The sequence below is a fragment of the Brienomyrus brachyistius genome, unplaced genomic scaffold, assembly GCF_023856365.1.
Source record: "Brienomyrus brachyistius isolate T26 unplaced genomic scaffold, BBRACH_0.4 scaffold68, whole genome shotgun sequence".
In the NCBI taxonomy this organism is placed as follows: Eukaryota; Metazoa; Chordata; class Actinopteri; order Osteoglossiformes; family Mormyridae; genus Brienomyrus; species Brienomyrus brachyistius.
The window spans coordinates 393,797-413,634 of record NW_026042343.1 but is presented as its reverse complement, the minus strand read 5'-3'; the positions used below and the strand labels follow the sequence as shown (position 1 = coordinate 413,634).

At 44.4% G+C, this 19,838-nt stretch overlaps 2 protein-coding genes across 3 annotated transcripts; one reads left to right on the top strand and one right to left on the bottom strand.

The window, feature by feature from the left end:
- Window positions 1-163: 163 nt before the first annotated feature.
- LOC125725516 (phosphatidate phosphatase LPIN2-like) lies at window positions 164-16,324 on the bottom strand. 2 transcript variants are annotated; one of them, XM_049002480.1, is made up of 20 exons: window positions 16,200-16,324; window positions 9,722-9,922; window positions 9,529-9,624; window positions 8,959-9,185; window positions 8,673-8,777; window positions 8,365-8,473; window positions 7,199-7,775; window positions 6,438-6,531; window positions 6,145-6,329; window positions 5,952-6,045; window positions 5,692-5,761; window positions 5,493-5,582; window positions 5,008-5,081; window positions 4,632-4,761; window positions 3,752-3,900; window positions 3,162-3,248; window positions 2,276-2,428; window positions 2,068-2,182; window positions 1,886-1,989; window positions 164-1,805 (listed from the first exon to the last, which is right to left on the bottom strand). In XM_049002480.1, exons 2-20 carry the CDS (start codon window positions 9,911-9,913, stop codon window positions 1,661-1,663), a joined length of 2,796 nt encoding a protein of 931 aa, XP_048858437.1. In that variant the 5' UTR covers window positions 9,914-9,922; window positions 16,200-16,324; the 3' UTR covers window positions 164-1,660. The 2 variants fall into 2 exon arrangements, with proteins under 2 accessions (XP_048858437.1, XP_048858436.1); XM_049002479.1 differs by lacking the exon at window positions 16,200-16,324 and adding an exon at window positions 14,034-14,176.
- myl9b (myosin, light chain 9b, regulatory) lies at window positions 15,197-19,439 on the top strand. The gene is made up of 4 exons (XM_049002483.1): window positions 15,197-15,351; window positions 17,376-17,577; window positions 18,199-18,360; window positions 18,746-19,439. Exons 2-4 carry the CDS (start codon window positions 17,394-17,396, stop codon window positions 18,919-18,921), a joined length of 522 nt encoding a protein of 173 aa, XP_048858440.1. The 5' UTR covers window positions 15,197-15,351; window positions 17,376-17,393; the 3' UTR covers window positions 18,922-19,439.
- Window positions 19,440-19,838: the final 399 nt, after the last annotated feature.

Here is a 19,838-nt window from a genome sequence, read left to right as displayed (position 1 = left end):
CACAGGCGGAGAATCGAACCCGGGTGCCAGAGGTGTGAGGTAATAGTGCTAACCACTGCACCACCATGCCGCCCCCTGCAAACCTACATTTAACATAAATAACATAAATCAGCCCATTAAAAACATCTGCCTTAGAACAAAACCACTCACTTAAATGAGAGCATTTAACAGGCTCTTCAATGACTTTATTTCCCCCAACACAGATTTATATCAGATGGAATTACAGCAGTCTGACATCCACCCTCGAAGTGCTGGTGGGCCCATATCTGCCAGCCCCAGCAAAGCTCCTCTCCAGGCCCTTCAGCATCTTACTGCACTGCTGCTACAACAGAAAGGTTCACTCTGGCAAATCTTGGGGGTTAAAGGCAACAAAAGGCATTGTTAATTACAAGTACAAAGTATCACAAGACAGAGAACAGACACTTAACTGTGATTCTTATAATTGCAAGTAATTGTCAAGTTTGCATTGCACTGAAATGGAAGTTGAAGCATATTCAAATAATGACAACTAATGATTATTAAATGAGGAAAAATTCCTCCTCTCTATATAAATGTAATATATTGCCCTTTTAACCATTATTTTGATTGCTCCGTCTTTATTTTACTCCAGATGCATAGATTCCACCTGAAGTAATGAAGATTAGAGTTTTTTTAATCCTAGGCTTGAGAAGCAGCTATCTGAAAAACTTTATCTTATGCAAATACATACATCATGGTTGGAATAAAATTCAACCCTACAAAAGTGAAATGAAATCTATGAAATGAATGAAACTGGCTTTAACAGTGGGAATAAAAAAAACAAACACAAACAATCCCAAACCTAGACATAAATAAAATGGCACTTCAGGTCCAGTTACTCCAGGAAGAAAGTTCAGCTTATAAAGGAGACCTCTGCAGGATGCATATATTAGCCCAGCTGTAAACATTTGGTCCTTTCAGACATGTTGTGATACATTATTAAATGTCAAAGAATTATTCTAGTGGTTTGCTGTATAGCAGACATGCAGTTATATATTTATGCAAGAAATGCAAAAATGTACATAGGAGATTCTTGTGAAAAACCTAAGTTTACATTTCAAAATAAAAATATGCATATTGTCTGGGTGCTGGAACATACACTTGGCATTTATTCCATTTGCAGGACACTATAGTCAGCAGGTCAGTTCGGTCCTGACATGGCCTGGTTCTGAACTATAGATGTGCGGCTTGAGCAATGGCACACAGATCAGGACTAACTCTGGGTTCAATGAACTTTGTGCAAACGGAGGCCCTGCATCGTTTACCATGGCTGCAAGACACAGGTAGTATTACAGTATATGGACATTAGCAATATCCCTTTGCAAAATTTTTGCACATGGATAATATCAAGTGCTAAAAAGCAAACAATCAAAAAAAAAAAAAAAACGCCCAGCTTGTCAGGAAGGTTGGACGTTTGATCCACACACTGCGTCTTTGGTCTGTTACAGCATCACTGTGCAGAATTGCATGAATGGACTTGGTCGCCTGTCCTTGGGAAGTTCCATTGGCACCAGGCAGGATCACTGCTAAGCCATATTTTCAGAGCTACAGAGAGGAATTTCCCTTTGGGATCAATTAAGGTCATTCTAATAGTAATTCTAATATGAGGCGAGAGAGTGAGAGCCATCAGGCACAGGGGGGCCTATGCCAGCTGTGAGAGGTCCAGCGGTGGGAGGAGCTCCCTCCAAAAGGTGAAGTGGCTGTAGTCCGGGCAGTCCAGCGAGGAGGCCCTGCCCCTCGCCACCAGGGGGAACACATGCTCCACCAGCTCACTCAGCCGGGAGTACCTGACAGAGAGACAAAGGCGCAGCCTGTCACACGGCGGCACTAACACTTCCATGCCAGACGCCGAGGACAAGCTACTCACGATAATTTGTTTCCCTTAGTTTTCTCCTGGATGAGTTCTCCTTTGGGATTGACGGTGAAGATTCTCATCTCTGGCACGCCCACCTGCTTATAAGCATAAGCATCCTGCAGAAGGCGGCAAAAAGCATGAATGCTACAGAATATTAAGTACACCTGATAGACAATGGTCCAGAAATATCTTACATTGGTCCTGTTTCCGAAGGCTGCATAGAAAGGCTGCTTCTGCGGGCTGAAGAGGTCACGGATGTCGCTGAGGCAGGCAACCTTGAACACCTCTGGCTTCTTTTCAATCACCTCCCTGCGGGAAACCACAAAGGCATCCCATATTACCCTTAGAGCTAGTTAAATAACCTCTCCCCCTGTAGGGGGCGATGATGGCATAGAAGGTTACCTGTGCAATGCAGAGAAGAGGCTGCTGGGAGCGAGCAGGACGGGCCCTTTGGGCAGGACCGTCCCCTTGTCGTTGACCCAGTGTAGGTAGCCCTTTGTGATGTCTGCCATGCCAATGGCACGCGCTGAGCAGTACAGGAACTTGTAGCCGTTCCTGACGGAAAGATAGGTCATGCAGTAGTGGACACTGCACTAAGCAGGGCACTGAGCCTGACTCTTAGTGGGCAGTGGTGGCTTGATGGTTAGGGAAGCGCACTTGTAATTGAGAGATTGCAGGTTCGAATCCCCGACCCGCAAGGTACCGCCCCCAAGCACTACTTCCCGGGAGCTGAATTAGCTGCCATGTCACATTGTCACATATGGGTTAAATGCAAAAAACACATTTCGTTGTTATGCACTGTGTGCCGTGGTGTGTCAACAATCCTAAATTCTATCAGCACAGGCTACTAAAGGCCAGGTAGACCTGCATATGTCATCCCCGTGGGATAAGGATCAAAACAGTAAAAGGATATTTTCCTATAATGTTAGTATACCTGGGGGGTTGGACAGCCAGCCGACCTTGGACCCCCAGAGGTTTTTGTCTCCCTACTCTCTGGCTTTATTTCTTTAATTTCCTTGTCTTTCCTTTCCCCTGTTTTTGCATTATTCATGTTCTAATGTATCACAACACACCCATGTACAGCCTTGGGGCGACTCTGTACTGAAAGGCGCTATACTAAAATAAACTGAATTGCATTGAAAGTGTCTTTCCTCCTTTAAAGATCAGCATGCAAACGCATAAAGGGTCAGCAATTGCATAGAGGGAAAGGATGCCAGTAAGTCTAAGGGCATGCAGCCTAAAAAAGGTAATTCTCATGTTAATGCATGCATGTCGGACTTGAACTTACTGGTGGATTTTGTGGTAGAGTTTCGCGATGCCGTGGTGAGTCCAGTCCTTCCCCAGCTGCGGCAGAATGTGCCCAAGGGCGTCAGACCTGTGAAGACAGAGTGAAGCACATCCGCCCGCGTCAGACAGCTGCTGCTCTGCATGAAAAATGACAGCATGCTGCTGGTTTATCTGCACATTTCATATATTAAGCTGCTGTTAGCAGAGGTAGGCTGTTTGCATTAATGAGCCACTGAGCATAACTGTAACTTCTAACTGCATGAAGTTTCTACTGTAAATCCTATTGGGAGTAGGAAGTGACCATATTGGCTAATAAGAATTGAAAAGGCTATGATCTAATAATCTAATATAGATTAAGACAGATAATATAGCTTGTTTGTGTATTTTAATATTTCCCATAAAATTTATACATTAATTTTAAATTATGAACAGTGCGCTTAAGTTGTGGCATCTCCAAAATGCAATGGTCTACTTTGTTTTTAATATTGAATTACACCTCAGATACACCCCTGTCGTGATTCATTCCACTCAGCGCTGTTCCGCAAGCCGTATGGGGTTCAAGCATCCCATGGTAACCATCCACAAACTCACTTTGTGATGGTGCCATCAATGTCTGAGATGATGACCTTGTCGTCCCAGCTCCACAGGTAGATAGCAGCCTCGCAGCGACACGTGCCCTGGTACTGTGTGGTTACACTGAACACGACTTGGTTGGCTCCCTCCCGCAGATTCAAACGCTCCTGAGATTGAAGGAAAGAAAGCAAACGTATATAGTGGGAGAAAAGCTCACTAGAAGAAACAAGGTCAGCTATATGCATGGGAACTACTTTTGAGAGGGACACAAAAATGATATAGAGGACATCTCAGGTCAGATCCCTCTTAATCTCTCTTCTCTGGCTCCCTATTGGTGCTCGCATGAGAGGGAGAAGCATGGCTGGTGGCTGATCTCCATCAAAAGGCTCCTCGAGACCTATGTCCCATCACGGCCCATTCAGTTAGCAAACCAACATTGTTTGAAGCTCCCTCCACCTTCAAGAAACACCTCAAGAGTCATCTGTTCCATGAACTCCTCTACTAGTCTGATGTCGCTTCACATTCCCTGAATGTTCTCATGTTGCACCTTCTGGTCCTTGATTAGTCTTATTAGTTTCTTGCTTTGCTAGAAGTTGTTGTGTAGCTTATGCTCAAATACTGCTTACTCCTGTACCTGGCCATTCATTGGAAGCTCAGCCCAGCTGCACTTATGCTTAGTCGAGTCCTTGACAAACGTATGTTTGTAATGTGCTATTTCTTTCACGTGTATGTTGCTTTGGACAAAAGTGTCTGCTAAATATAAAAATATCACAAAGTAAGTTACTAATGTGAGCTAACGTGAGCTAATATGGGCAACGTGAGTCGTTTCAGGTCTGTGTGATTTGGCTGGTATGACAGTCAGGAGGTGTGTGGGCCAGTTCAAAGGGCAGGTGCTCACTATCTGCTCGGTGGAAAGACGCAGCGACTTGCGGTACATCTGAGCGATACAGTGTGTGGTGGACTGAGTCTCCGTCAGTCTGTCCTCTCTCATCTGCCCGAGGTCATCGTCATCACTGAAAGTCCCGCCCCTGGGGAGAGGGACAAACCAAATCGGTTATGTGAGCTTAATCCAATGTGCAGATCTGAATTACCAAAAGCATGTTTTGGAGTTACCATCTCTAAAATCAAAAATAATCACAGTGGTTACATTGTACTGTAGTGGCTGCTAAATGTGCCAAATATAATAGCAAATGAAAAATTATATTTTAAACAGGTATGTTGGGCTTTATTTGAAGCAGCTGGTTTGGTGTCAGCACAGAGAATGTGTTCCGTACTTCATGGCAGAAGGACCAGCACATGGTTCAAAGACCTCCAATCCAGCTCCTTCCCCACCTTGCTGGGACTCTGCCTGGGATGGTAAAGGTCTTCTGTGAAGCATACTCAGATTTGCCTCGCCTTAACAATAGCATATCATAATACAAAGCCCTGCACTAAAACATGCAGAATTAGCCAGCACTGCTGATGAATTACCCCCCAAACCCCTTACAAAACTACAGAACGCAAATTTTAAAGAATGTTTAAGAACGGCATATGTCATGTGCTTCTACCACTGAATATACTGTCCTGAACAATTTTTGTGTGATATGGAAAAAAAAGCTTATTTTATGTCTAGATCTAGGACCAAATTTTACCTAATTGATGATAAATGTGTCTGGTCACAGCCTAATGGTTTCAGCCTGTCAATGACCATCTCTAACATGCTCATTCAAGGTCATTCAAAGAAGAAAGACTGCAGGATCGTGCAGCTAGAAAGCTGGACCTGATTGCTGTCCATGTCTTTGCGCCTCCAGAACCACCACCGGCCGGACCTCTTGGGCATCTTCTGCTTCACCAGCTGATCTACGGTGGCCTGTAGAGGAAGAGGAAGGCAGCCCTCACTGGCTTTATTTTCAGGTTCTAGTACCGGTTTAGGTGGGACACAGTTAGGTGTTCTGCCTTTGCCCGGGCTGATGAAGTACCTTGGGCAAATTCTTCTGGAAGGCCTGCATTGACAGGATCATTGGAGCGGCTACAGCCCAGTTGTAGTACCTGAAATGGGAAGCACTGGTTCATAACTGGTGGAGGTGAGATATAGCTTGCAACTCAGGAGACAGCATCATTAGAATTAAAAAGGGCTATTTTTATGAAATTCCATTAATTCAACTCCAGGAATAGAAAATGATTCATAATTAATATATGCTGTGCCGATCTGTCTCCTCCCCTCCCAGCCCAGACTGACTTTGAGTTGACGCAGATGACGAGATTGGGGTCGTCGATGATCCCTGGGTTTTCGGCCAGATCCTGAAAGCTTACGATGTGTTCCATGAATTTCGCTGAAACGGGGATTGGCCCAAAGAGGAACATCAACAGCAGAGTTCACAGCAAACGGCGGGGGGCGTCCGGCCACTCCCAAACCCCCCCTGGTCCTTTACCTTTGTCGATATGGCTCGTGTCTACCACCCTGCCGCAGAGGGACAAGGTGACGTCACACAGGTCCCCGGTGGAGTCCGATAAATAATCTGTGCCACTGTCCATCGCCCCGCTGCCCACCGACTGGGGGGACTGGTTTCCGGACTGGGAGCCTGACTCCACCCCCCGACTGCTGATATCCATATCGCTGTCAAAAAAGTAAAAAAATAAAATAAAATAATAATAATACTTATTAAAAACAATTCCATTTCCAATCCTGACACTCAGACCTGGCCCACAAAGCAGGACTGAGCACCTTTTAGGGAAGTAAAGAGATGCCTTCTCAGGGTCAAGTTTGGACAGGTCGTCCAGGTAGATATCTGCCGGACCCAGGTGCTGACTCCGCTTACCTATGGGAAGAAGGTTCAGTGCAGTTGTTATAGTACATATTTTCATCTATCAGTCCAACATTTAAAAAACCATTACTCATAATCAGAGGCGCAGCGACAGGACAGGCAGGGCAGGCGATGGCCGGGGGCCCCCAGCTGGGAGGGGGGCCCCCGAGGGCGGCGGATTATATAGTATATCGCAATGACAAATCTGCTTTATTTATGTGTTCCGTTTATCACCAAAGTGAATATAAAGGTCATGTGTTTGTTAAATTCTCTGTTGTTATTAATTTGCACTTCACAGTAAAATAGAGCTAATAAACTGTATCATGCCAGGGGAGGGGGAGTTGGAGGGCCCCATGCATTGTTTTGCCTAGGGCCCCCCCCAGGAGTACTGTGGACTTGAAGCAGTATCTTACACTATGATGGAGTTTCACTTTTAATGACTAGAAAATGATGTTTTGTAATAAGTTCAGCTCAATGCTATAAGTTCAATTTATTTTCATATGGCTCCTGTCAGGGCGGTTGGTCTCAATGCACTTGTGTGGCAATACATGAAAACGAAATGGTTGATTATACAATGATAAAAGGGTAAGAAGAAAAAGTATGAAAAGTAAAAGCTAGGTGTGAGTGCAGCGCTGACAGGGCCGGTGGGGAGGGCAGGGAAGCACAGCTGAGCTGCCCCTACTTCTCTTCTTCTCCTGTGTGTCCTCCTTAGTGGGCGTCTCCAGGAAGCCGCTCTGATTTTCACAAGTACCGCCCTCTTCGGCCCCCTCCTTCACCAGAACCATCCCGGTCACCTGACCATTGGGGGAGCTCTCGGTCGCAGTCGTTGGTATGTCCTCCCCCCTCACCACCACGCAGGCGAGACAGCTAGCATCCAACTGGCCACAGGCCTTTCCCTCTGCCGCCCCCTGCAGGTCGTCTTGAGGCACACCACCACCTCCATCTGGTGGTGGGTCGGGAAGCTCCACCACCTGCAGGCCTCCGGTCCCCAGCTCTGAGCCCCAGGTCCCAGGGGGGTCGTACTCAGATGGCGGCAGGCTGGTGCTAACAGGTGTGGTGAAGGGAGGTGGGGAGTCCTCCGCTCTCCACATCCCACCCGGCCGGGGCTCAGGCCTCAAGATGGTCACACAGCTCTCCTGGAGGTCAGGGTCTGCATCAAAGGAATCTTGCCGGCGGATGGTGCGGAAGTGCGTGTTCTCCGAGAGCGGGATGGCGGATGTGTGCTGCACCTCCTGCGCCGGCCTGTCACTGACGCACACCTGGAAACGCAGAGTGGGCCATTACCGCTGGGGACCACGCTGAGAAACAGCACCACCACCTGGTCACGGTGAGGAAACTCAGGGACACGTCCGAAACATACTTCAGTTCATTGATACTTTAATAGCCTCTACTTTTCTGGCACAAGTTTCCATTTCATGTTGGAACATTGCTGGTGGGATTTGCTGCCATTCAGGATTGAATTTATATTGGGTGATCAGGTCCCTTTCATTGAGTTTATGTGGCTGACCACTTCACAACTGAACTTGTTCCCAGATGTTTTGTCCTCTCACAATTACTTCTGTTTGGCAAGGGGAAAGTCAGTAACCTCTCCTATATAACTGACTATATAACTGTGTGCTTAATTATACACCTGCGTTAACAGTGGGTGCGGATTAAACAGAAAATTCCTCTTATTCGTTAATTGCAGTGTCTGGATACTTTTGGCCATATAGTTTAAATATATATATTATTTCCATATCAACCATGTTGCACCAATATCTTAATTTTGAATGGCCAGCGCTAGACAACACACACGAAATTAAGCGTGATACAATTCTCCCAGAAGTCTGTATGCTTGCAGCCCCTGACCTTTGGGAAGGCCCCCCAGTTCCACTGCATCTGGGGTCCTGAGGACTCGATGGACTTCATTAGCAGCTCTGAGTCACTCTTGGGGGACGAGGCCCGGTTGTAGAACACACTGGAAGGGAGTGATGACATCACAATGGGAAATGAATGAGTTGGCACATAGCACAGATTTACAATGCACCCTAGTAGCTAAAAGGTCACGGGTTTGAGTCCCAGTAGGGCCCCATTGCTCCAACTATATCAACAACTGAATGTATATGAACCAGGATGGCCATGCTAGTTCTACTTCGGGGCAAGAAGGAAGGCCTCACCTCTCAGGCGCACACTCCCCATCGGAGTAGGGATAGAGCTCTCGCGACTGGCTGTTCCCCATCACATCCTGCGGTTCCTCCGACAGCGAGTAGTACACAGATTTGCTGCTCAAACCAAAATAAGTGGATTTACATGGGGAACACGGAATAATGGAGCGTTGGCTAGCTTTAGCATTAGCATCACGCAGCGTTTCCTTTATTCATGCTACCCGGCGCCTTGCCATTGGTGGCGTCCCACATGGCAGCTAACGGCTAAGGGTTAGCTTCCTGGCGGGTGGAGGCACACCTGGAGAGAATGGCGAGATGAGCTTCATCTTTGTGTCCCTCTGCCTCCGCAGGCTCCCTCTCGTCGGAGGACGAGCTAGCCTCCTCCCGGTGGGCATCGGAGCGCGCCCGCCGCCGCCGCCGCTTCTTCTTGCGGGATCCGGGGCAGGGTGGCGAATCGGGGGCCTCGTGGTCCTCTACGTCTACCATGGGGATGGGGGAGGTGCACAGGTGTGCCGGGAGCCTCTCCTGTGGACGAGCCGGCCTGAGCATGTCACCGCTGTCACCTCTCTGTTACCCATCACCCTTTGCATTCAGTGAAATGACTCGCATATGACACTTTAGCTACAGTGAGAAAATGGCGGCTGTCCAATAGCTTTCAAAGACTTGCCGATGAATACTGACAGTCTACTAAATAATGGCACCCCTATTAACCTCTGCTAACAATTTCAAAAACATTGTAATTAATAATGAGAAAATATGTATACCAGCAACATAGACGATGAAAGAGAATACTACCTGAAAAGGTAAATGTAAAAAACGGATCCTCGCTCTCCTCCACCAAGATGACCTCTGACTGCGCAACACTCACCTCCAGGTCCTCGCTCTCCTCCACGAAGAAGGCCTCTCCATTGTCGCCAAGCTTCATGTGCAGCTCCACTGGCTCGCCATTGATCTCAATATCCACCTACAAGACAGAGAGGGGCTGAGAATGAATGCGTGCCCCACCCCCCAACCCCTGACCCTAATCCTCCTCCGGCCCATAAACGGTGACCTCCACTCACCACCTTCTCCCTGGAGCGCAGCACCCCCAGCTTGCCAAAGCGCACGTGGAAGGGGGAGCACTGCAGTGAGCCGTCGGGCTGCCGCACCACGATGACATCGATACCCCCTGTGAGCGTGGCTGGGTTCAGACCCTTGTACAGCTCCTTCACTGTCACGAACACAGTCTCTGCCAGCTGGCCCACGTAGTTCATGGTCTCTGTCTGCAGAGGACAGAGTGAAGGGCAGACGTCACTCGACGGAGTGCAATACAGGATGGCCCCGACCCGAAAACGAACCCACGCCAAGTGATGACCTAAAAAGTCTACATGAGGCCCATGATGTTGTTATGGTAACAATACCATCCCCCACAAAAGCACATGCATCATCAATACTGAAAACACTCTGGAGAATAATACAGGTATGTGTCTGGCTAATTAAATGCACTGCTTAGTAATACTTACCCCAAAGAGACGTACACAAAAACCAGCAAAGGTACGCAGCTAACACTACCTACCCCTATTCAAAGGAAAAACAAGCAAACAAACAAAAAAGTGGAAAACTACCACTTGAAATGGAAAGACTCATAAATACATGTCAGCAAATTAACCAAACAGAACATAACAAGACAAATGGTTGTACAAGATTAGCTGTAGAATAGATAAAAGACATATGGCCGTGACTCCCGCGGCTGTCGTGGAGTTTCTCGGTGGCCAGTTACTTCCTGCGAGCCAGACTCCTCAACTCCAAAGGTTAAAAGTCACTCAGAAGTGGCGGCTATAGGACAATGTACATTTTTTTTTATCTGAAGTTCAGCATCAAAATCAACATGGAGTCCTAATTATGTCAGTAACATGTACTAAGGTCATCCTGTCATTTCAAAATAACAGCACATCCCCCAAAGAAAACCTAGGGAAATGTGATAAATGTTTGGTAATATTATTATAATGAGTAAATCTGTCACCATTAAGAGACCAAAGTCCAAGTTCAGGTACACAATGGTCCTACCAGGGCTAGAACCTATTCATTCTGACTTCCTCTTTAGATTTATTCTACAAAGTGCCTTGCAGTGAGTCCTCAGTGTCAAATGAAATAATTCAGCTGAATCTCATAATGCTAATTATATCAAGTTTAATTGGAGTATTTATACTACAAATATGAAGAAATGCTCAGTCATTGATGCCAGGCTAACTTCTCACCAGAAATGGAACTACCAATATTTCATTAAAGCTGTTTGATGCCAATTCCTGATAATAAAATAAAAAGAGCTACTGTAAATGCTAGTATGTTTTGTGGAAAACCTTATACGACACCAAAATTTCTGTAATCAATAATAATCATGAGTGATGGTAAGATTCAAAAACCTTGTTGGCAGTACATGTCTGCAGCAAACTGAGAGTAACTGAAAATAAAAATGTAACGATTTATCCTCCAGTGAAAAAAAAAACAACCATTTAAAAAAAATGTGCTTTTCAAAATGTTGCCAATTACATTTAAAATGTATCGGGTAAAGGTTCTTCAGTCTGTCGAAAATGAAATGTTTAATTTAAGTTTAAATTCGATTATGAAAATGTATTCTCAAATGTAAGTTTTAGTCAGCTTCCCAAAAGAGCATTAAATCAGTGTGACACTTCCAGACCCTCAACTTGCAATGCACCTTCCTATCAGACAGTGGACCAGTGGAGTATAACAGACCACATAACAGAACTTAACAAAGAAACAGTTACGTGTAGCGAATGTACAGTGCTCATAGAAACTCTTTGGACACTTGCTTAATTCAGTAAAAATATTACTGATTTATTGGCTTTGTAATAAAATTAATCACTTAATTCACGAGCAGTCTCATTGGGTGCTTTTTAATTAATAACACCTTTGCAATAACATAAAACACCAAATATTCGTGTATCATTTCTCATTGGGAGCCAGTAACTACAACTGCAATCAACAGCAAAGCAGCAAGAATAGATCTGAATTAGCCAGTCAAAATATTCTAATACTTAATAAAAAGGAAATGTCTGCATGTGGAAGACGTGTAGATATGCTATATGCTGTTTGTCAATGGACTTTTCTTATCGCAACATTTTTACAGAATTAAGAAAGCATCCCAAGACTTTCTGTATATATGCCTCCATAAGCCAAGATCTCCTGTGCACTACAAAGACAAATATAATTCGACAACTGCAATGAGTTGGCACCCCATCCTGGGTTGGTCGCTGCCTTGTGCCCATAGCCTTCGGGACAGGCCCCAAACCTCCCACAACCCTCAATAGAATAAGCGGGTACAGGAAATAGATGGATGGATATTTAAACAAATACTCCTAACTGCTTACCCTTAGAAAGTGGGGGAGGTACCCCATTTCTGCAAGGTATCGTTCCCTGGACTCCCAGCTGCCACTGGACACCAAAACTGCCCACATCACCTGCTTCTATTCCTCTTTCACTGCCCGTTAGCAGCCCCCCCCCCCACCTTCACCTAATTGATTAGTCAGTGTCTCTTCTCCACAACATTTTTGCACCCTGTCACATAGCCTCTCTCTTATAGTCTGCTTCCTGCTGGCCCACCCAGACCCCACAGCATTCTCCACCATTCTGCAGTGCTGCAGCTTATACACGTGCGGTTCAAGGGTCTGTCATATGAGTACAACCCAGACAGACCTTTCAACAAAGAGGACACAAGCTTGCACACACAGATGAATTCCACACCGAGTGGTGCAGCACAGGTCAACCCTCAAATGGCCAAGCTCCTCTCAACCAGATTGTAAACACTGGATGGCTCTCCTCTGGGACCTGACTATCTGAACCAAACCTGCCAGGGTAGAATTCGACCAGAAATAACTGGAAGGTTTTGGAATTTTTCAGACAAGCAAAAAAATATCAACATGACACGTGCCATTTACAGCATCACTGATGGCAAGTGATAAAGAGGATTTAGGAACGATATATCATTTTAGAAAATGAATTCCGATTGCTCACATTTCCTTCGACAGGAAATTTCAAGTGTTTTATTTTCGTATTGGTGACATTTTGAAAAGGATTTGTAACAGAAAGCAGTTTTTTTTCCCATTTGTATTCTAGTTGTCCTTGCGGTACTTTTTACCGCTAATTTTTTTCACACATCAGTCATTATAATGACTGCAATATAACATTTAGCTTATAACTTAAAAAGCCTGCAAACTTCGTACTGTGTAGGCAGTGGATGTACAGATGGGACTGTGGTTTTACAGGCAGTGTCCCGGGGGCAGGGATACATGTTCCTGCTGGACAAACCCTGTCCTGCCCTCGGGTGTGCCTGGGTACTTATGGCTATCCTAGTATTACGTCTGAACACGCACCTTCATGGACATGATGTCTATGAAAACTGAAGCTACTGTCCAATTTATTCAAAATATCTAATTTGTAAAGCCCTCATAGGAGACTTTTTTTAAATGTTGGCTTAGTTTTTTTGCCCTTTCCTTTTCGTGTAACGCGAGTCACACTGTAATTACAAGTAATTAAAAGACTAAAGACTTGTCTTACTTTTTGTTTGTGTCATTTCACACCCATTGCCAATTTACACATGCATGCAAGAAATGGTGTATAAATATGTATATGTGTGGGAGGTACACAAATCAATAACTTGAAAACAGACCAAAAAATGTAACGCGAATCACATGGAAATGCCCACATTCGTTTTTATATGGAATGAAGTACTAATTTTTTGCGTGTGAAAAAACGATCTGTCAACTTACAGACAGGTTCTATTTATACCAATTGATGACACACACACAATCATGTGACAATATTATTTTTGACACTGTGCAAATAAAGTCTAATTTTGAAGTAAATTCAATACACAACTGGGTTATGAAGCTGAATAACAAAGCGAATTTCACGAAACCTTTCTTTTTGGCGACCAAGACGGCTGCTATTCCATGACTGCCTGACTAATGCAACAACGTCAAGCATGAGCTGTAACCCTTTTTCTATCCTTTGTGTGTGTATCGTAGTGAGATGCGCTGTTATACTTTGTAGTTTTCTGTTCTTTCTAGGTGCCAGTAGTTGCTGTGTTTTATCGTGCCCGTGTTTAATTCGTGCCGTGCGCTGTCGCCGTTCTTCTTTGTGTTTCTGTGTGTCTGTCGCTCAGTGGATGAAATTATTAGCCCAGGCTGCTAAGCTAAGTGGCTAACAATTACAGTTCAGCTGTCAACAACGCTGTACACAACTACTGCAGTTAAAGTCACACCAAAATACCGCCGAAACGAGCTTGTTAACTAACTAATGTAATACTAATCCCAATGATGCTAAAACCAGTTTTTCTACGTTGAAACTAAAAAGTTAAAGCATAAATTCACTTACTTTATCGATTGGTTAAAGGGGCATCACCGTGGACGATGATCAATGTGGCGCCGGTAACTTTTTCAGAAGCTTTACAATCTGAACTGGAATCAGATTTCGCACTACTGACCACGGCTTAGATTAGTAGGTACAAAATGGGGGTACTGACTCTGGGTCAGCTGTGACTGCGAGAGAGCGCCCCCTAGAGGTAGCTCCCTATTTCCGGTCGTGACGCTATTACTCACTCTAAGAACTACGTCAGTGTTTCTTTTGTTTATGTGGAAAGTAAGTAGACTTATTCGAAAGGCGCTCCTTTGTGTCTTGCGGCGAACTGGTCTCCGACATCATAGAACTGTGCAGTGCTTGTCGGTCGCTGCATAAACCATTGTCTTATGCTTGGATTGTATAATTAATATTATATGTAAAGGACCTCTCATCGCGGTGGATCTGAGTTTCTGCTTGAGCATGGAACTGATACGTTTTAGTGCCAGTAACTGAAATGTGCACATTTGTATTCTATAAGCCCAGTGACCAGGTTTTTATTGGTGTCAAACCCATTAATGCTGTGCGTGTGACGGTGTTGCAAACAATGCACTTTACAGACGAGAAACTTTTTAATTTTTGTGTAAAACAATGAGGGGAATAATTTATCACCACTACGACGGCATTCCCTTGTTTGGTGATTACAGCATAGCTTGTTTCTGTAATAAAAATTGCTATGATTATATTGCATAATACCATGTGAATTTAATGCGAAAAAAGTAAACTTCTCAGCTCGTCCACTCAATAAGAATAAACGCGTTTGCATATAATGAAAACATATTTTCATAAAGGCTTTACATGCAAGTGAAGTAAAAAGCAGTAGCACAGCAATAAAAACCAAGTTGCAGCGATGGCATCCCAAAGAAGTACAATGAGGAGACAGTCATGGGAGAATTCACTGCCTTATTAAGCCCCTGGCCAGCCGGAGAGTGCAGCTCTCTACCTCCTGTCGCTCCAGATACAGGCCCACAGAAGTACACACTGCTTTTTCTCTCTAAATAAGGCAGTCTTATCTCGGTTCCTGTAAATTCTAAGCAACTCCCAAATATCCTGAAATCCACAGCAGTGCAGACAGAGCGCACCCAGCACATTCTTTTGCCTTATATGGGTAACTCGCGGCTGTGGGCGGGGCTTCCTTGGCTGCACGGCGGCCTGTCATTGGCCGGGAGGGAGGATGGAGGTGCGCTGTTCAGGGCTGATGCTTTAAACAAACTTTAAGCTAACGGTCTCTCTCCTTGGGAAGCACGACTAGACAGAAGCATTTGAATCCTAATATAATTCCTCTAAGGAACTCAAGGTGAGCGCTGTATTATTCTTTTGTCATCTACAGTGAAGTTTGTGCTGTTTTATTTTGCTATATGTCCGTTTAAAAACAATGCAGAATTAATTATGACACTATAACCGTTCAAGACAGGTATGCTTTGCATACTCTTACGATGTGATCCTCCATCTCCACACAGTTCGGTGGTCTACAAGCTTTGCCACTAATTAGACTAGATTAAAACTAAGCCATTATTTTCTCTCTCGCTGCACTCAATATCTGTCAAGTTGCACTGACTTCGCATTCTGTTGACACTACAGCTGTCTGTCCCTGCGGGGAACTGGGAGGGACCCAGACACTTATATCTGTGCAAGTGAGGGAATTGAGGGATGTAATTCACGGAGGCAATTTGGAACATACATATTGCCACATGAACTTAAGCAATACCAGAAACCTAGCTAAAAGCAGTCATTCAACACACAGAACACCACGATTGTACCATATTTATGCCATTTGTAAATTTTGAATGAACAATTTCTATGTAAGAACGTAGGTGTATTATGTGCGTTTTTCCGTTTTTTTTTAATATGGTTTGTTCAAGGTGTTTAAAAGTAGTCATTTTATAAGGCGCCTTTTGTTAAAAACCCTCAGGATGAAAAGTTAGTTAATTTCTCTTCAGGGAACTTTTAATTAGAATTAGGATTATAAAGTTAATCAAACCATTTACTGTTTCAGTTGTTTGAACATTAACTGTTAATTGAGAGAACATTTAGTCTTGCAGAGAATTTAACCAATGCCCTATAGTAATGAATGAAGTCAGTAATTATTTAATGAAGAGTGGCACGGTAACCTCACACCAAAAGGGTTATGGATCGGCTTCCTACCCTCACTCTGTGTTTCTGTGGGTTTCCTTGCACAATCTGAGGCAGTGGACCAGGTGGACTGGCGTCTCTGAAGCTCCCTCAGTGTATGTGCCGTGTGACGCATTGCCTTCTCATTGAGGGCGTGCCCTGTGTGTTCTGGGATGGGCTGCATGTTACCATTCACCCGGCGTTAAACTGAGATTCTGAGAGAATGAACAAACTTCAATTAAGTGTAAACAACACCTCTTTCACATAACACGCGATGGGAGTGAATGGAATTCTTCTGCTAGTGATCGATTCAATCATAATTGCCCTATTGTGTAAAAAGAGAGTGTGAAATGACATCTCTGCTGCCAGATTTGCACGTGGTGGTGAAACACCAGCATTCTGGATGCACACAGGTGAGAGACGGTCATAAGGCAGACGTGGTTGTCATTTATTTTCATCATCGCCGTCAATTTGTTTCACTTATCCGTGCAGAAGAAAGGAGGGGCGATTTGCTCCTGTAGGCAGATAAGGAAAATGAGGATCAGGAGTTGGAAGGGTTACTAGAGGACGTCCTGATGTCTGCTCTGCACAGCGTCGTGTATAGAGCATTGTAGTTTTATCAGCCCGTATCTGGACTGAAGTCTGGAAAAGGCAGTCATCACCATACCCACATTCCAAAGGTGGTCCCTGGTTATAATATGACAGAATTCATTTTTTTACAGAATGCTAGATTTTTTTTTTACCGATATTGACATTCTGCAGTCTCTTGCAATCAAGTCACACATTTGATTTTGTCAAATTATTCTTGCATTTATATTATTTACTTAACATTATTTAATACAGATAAAATTTATAGCTATGATTAATATTCAGGAATTGTGCTTTAATGTAGAAACCAACTGTATTGAGTGAACAGTAGAACATCTAGTATAGATGAACAATTATGGTATTTCTGTTAAAAAATGCTCTCTTCCTGTTAAAATGACCTTTGGCTTCTAAAAGCAATGCTTTGTAAAAACCTCAACGAAAATTTTCATGCAGGAAGAATATGCACAAGTCGCATGGGGCTGATTTGGGGTATTCTACTCATCATGGTCACCATTTAGTTCTAAGTCCTTGTTTGTGGCCTTCAGAGGTTCTTTGTTCATCTTGCATACACATTTTCTCATCCACTGGCCCTTTACGCCTGTTGCTTTCCTTTTGCCGCAGGTCCATCCAGCCACCAAGATGTCCAGCAAACGCACCAAGGGGAAGACCACAAAGAAGCGCCCGCAAAGGGCCACTTCAAACGTATTTGCCATGTTTGACCAGTCCCAGATCCAGGAGTTCAAAGAAGCTTTCAACATGATCGACCAAAATCGTGACGGTTTCATTGACAAAGAGGACCTCCATGACATGCTGGCATCTCTTGGTATGTCAGTAGAAAGCTTGGGAGTATAATGGGCTGTGATTCCGAATCCATTATGGCCCTCGACTCCAAATCCAGGCCTTGTTTTCAGTTCTCCCAGGTAGTTAGTTTAATAATTACTGATTCTGATTGGCCACAGAGGCTTCACACCTGGCTCACAGGTAAAGGGGAGCTGGGAAATCAGTAGGACTCGGCCCTTGAGGACCGCGATTTGAATAGGCCTGCTGTAAAAACATTCCAAATCCAGCCTCTTGAAAGGCGGATGAACAAGGCACATTATGTTTTGGGAAGCTTGTTCATGATAATATGCAGGCATAGTAAAAGAACTGAGAAAGAATTACGAAAGAAAATTTGCACAATATTTCCAGAACATTCTAAAACGTACTAATTGAAGAAGAAGAAAAAAATCCATCGAAACCCAAAGTCAGTCAAGTGGTTGTTGTACACTGTTGATCTCTGACTCATTTTATCCCAAGGCAACCATTAAACAATGGAATGTGGGTTAAGACAGGAGGTGATTAATGGGCACAGTCACTCCACCACGCATTGACAATGAAGACACGTTTCTACATCACGCTTGTAAAAGGAAACGAGATTGAGCCGCCGTCACTGTGTGTGTCCCAGGTAAGAACCCATCGGATGAGTACCTGGAAGGCATGATGAGCGAGGCACCAGGTCCAATCAACTTCACCATGTTCCTCACCATGTTCGGGGAGCGCCTCAACGGGACAGACCCCGAGGATGTGATCCGCAATGCCTTCGCCTGCTTTGACGAGGAGGGGTCTGGTATGATGGGTTTCAGCCTTATCCAGACCAGCTATAACAATACCCAGTATCACAGAATCTGCAGGCAATGTATACTGCATGACTGTTAAAATGTTCCCATGGTTTCTATAAAACATAAAAAATCTCTAGCTCATTATTAATCAGCAGCAGCTCACAAACTGCTGTTAATTTCTGTTTAGCCTGAATCTCCCTTCAGCGCATTTTATTTTGTAAATTATCCGGGTGTGTCTTTCTAAAACAATCTACAGTAACAAGCGGGCGAATGGTTCTATAGTTAGTAATTGTTATCCATGTCCTGGTTATTTACTCCGGTAATTGGACGCAGACCCAGCTTATTTGGTATGTGGATTTCCGATTCTGAAAGCACAATGGTGATTTATTACAGGGGTGATCCATGAAGATCATCTGAGGGAGCTCCTGACTACCATGGGTGACCGCTTCACTGACGAGGAGGTGGACGAGCTGTTCCGCGAGGCTCCCATCGACAAGAAAGGCAACTTCAACTACTCCGAGTTCACCCGCATCCTTAAGCACGGCGCCAAGGACAAGGATGATATTTAGAGACTGGCTTTTTCATCTTCCACCGATGACCTCTGTCGCTCACTGCAATACTCTTCCGCATTTGCACTTATACTTTCAATGCCAAAATAAACAGGAAGTTGTCATCAAGTAAAAAGTGGGCTTCCCCCAAACGTGCTGGCTTAATCACCCAGCATCCATAGTAGGTCTCACCACCAAACCTTGACACAAGTCCATCACCATTCTCCCAAAATGACTTGAATACCCAAACGCAGTTCAAGGTGCACGTTTCAACTTTTATCACTACCGGCTTGTGCAAGATGTGTAACCACCATGAAAATCGCAAACCCAAAGTGTGGATCTAAAATCAGCTTTAAGGCAGGTCATCAAGATCTGCAGATTAAGGGCTTTTCACATTCCACCAAACAGATAATTTGGGCCATTCAAGGGCTAAAGGAAGACCTGAGACACGAAGACTGGTCCCTTACCTTAGAGATGCACGCCGTCTGCTGTCGTTTACCGTTTGTATTCTCTGTTGGAATAATAAAAATATTCCCTTATGTGATTTGAGGTTATTCTGCGATACGTGACGCATTCCACTCTTATCGCAGTTCTAACCGAAGAACCGTGACCAAATTTCATCACTCAGAGGAAGGTGTACATGAAGCTGATAAAGGCTTTAACAATCGCTGCCATATCTTGTGGTTTGTACAAGCAGTAATAGGAATAACTGGCATAATAGGAGGAAAACAGGCCTATCCTTATCTTTTTGCTTTGGGCTCTAAACTGAACGACAGACAATGGAAATTACTTTTACCCAAAACACATTGGTTGGGGGGGGGGGGGGGTCCTTAGAAGGCCATAAATACCCAAAAATTCAATAAAAGTAGGGGTATAAAAGTATACTGATATGGCGGTACCAGAGGTGGAAAGTTCAGGTCCGGAAGGTACAAATCCAG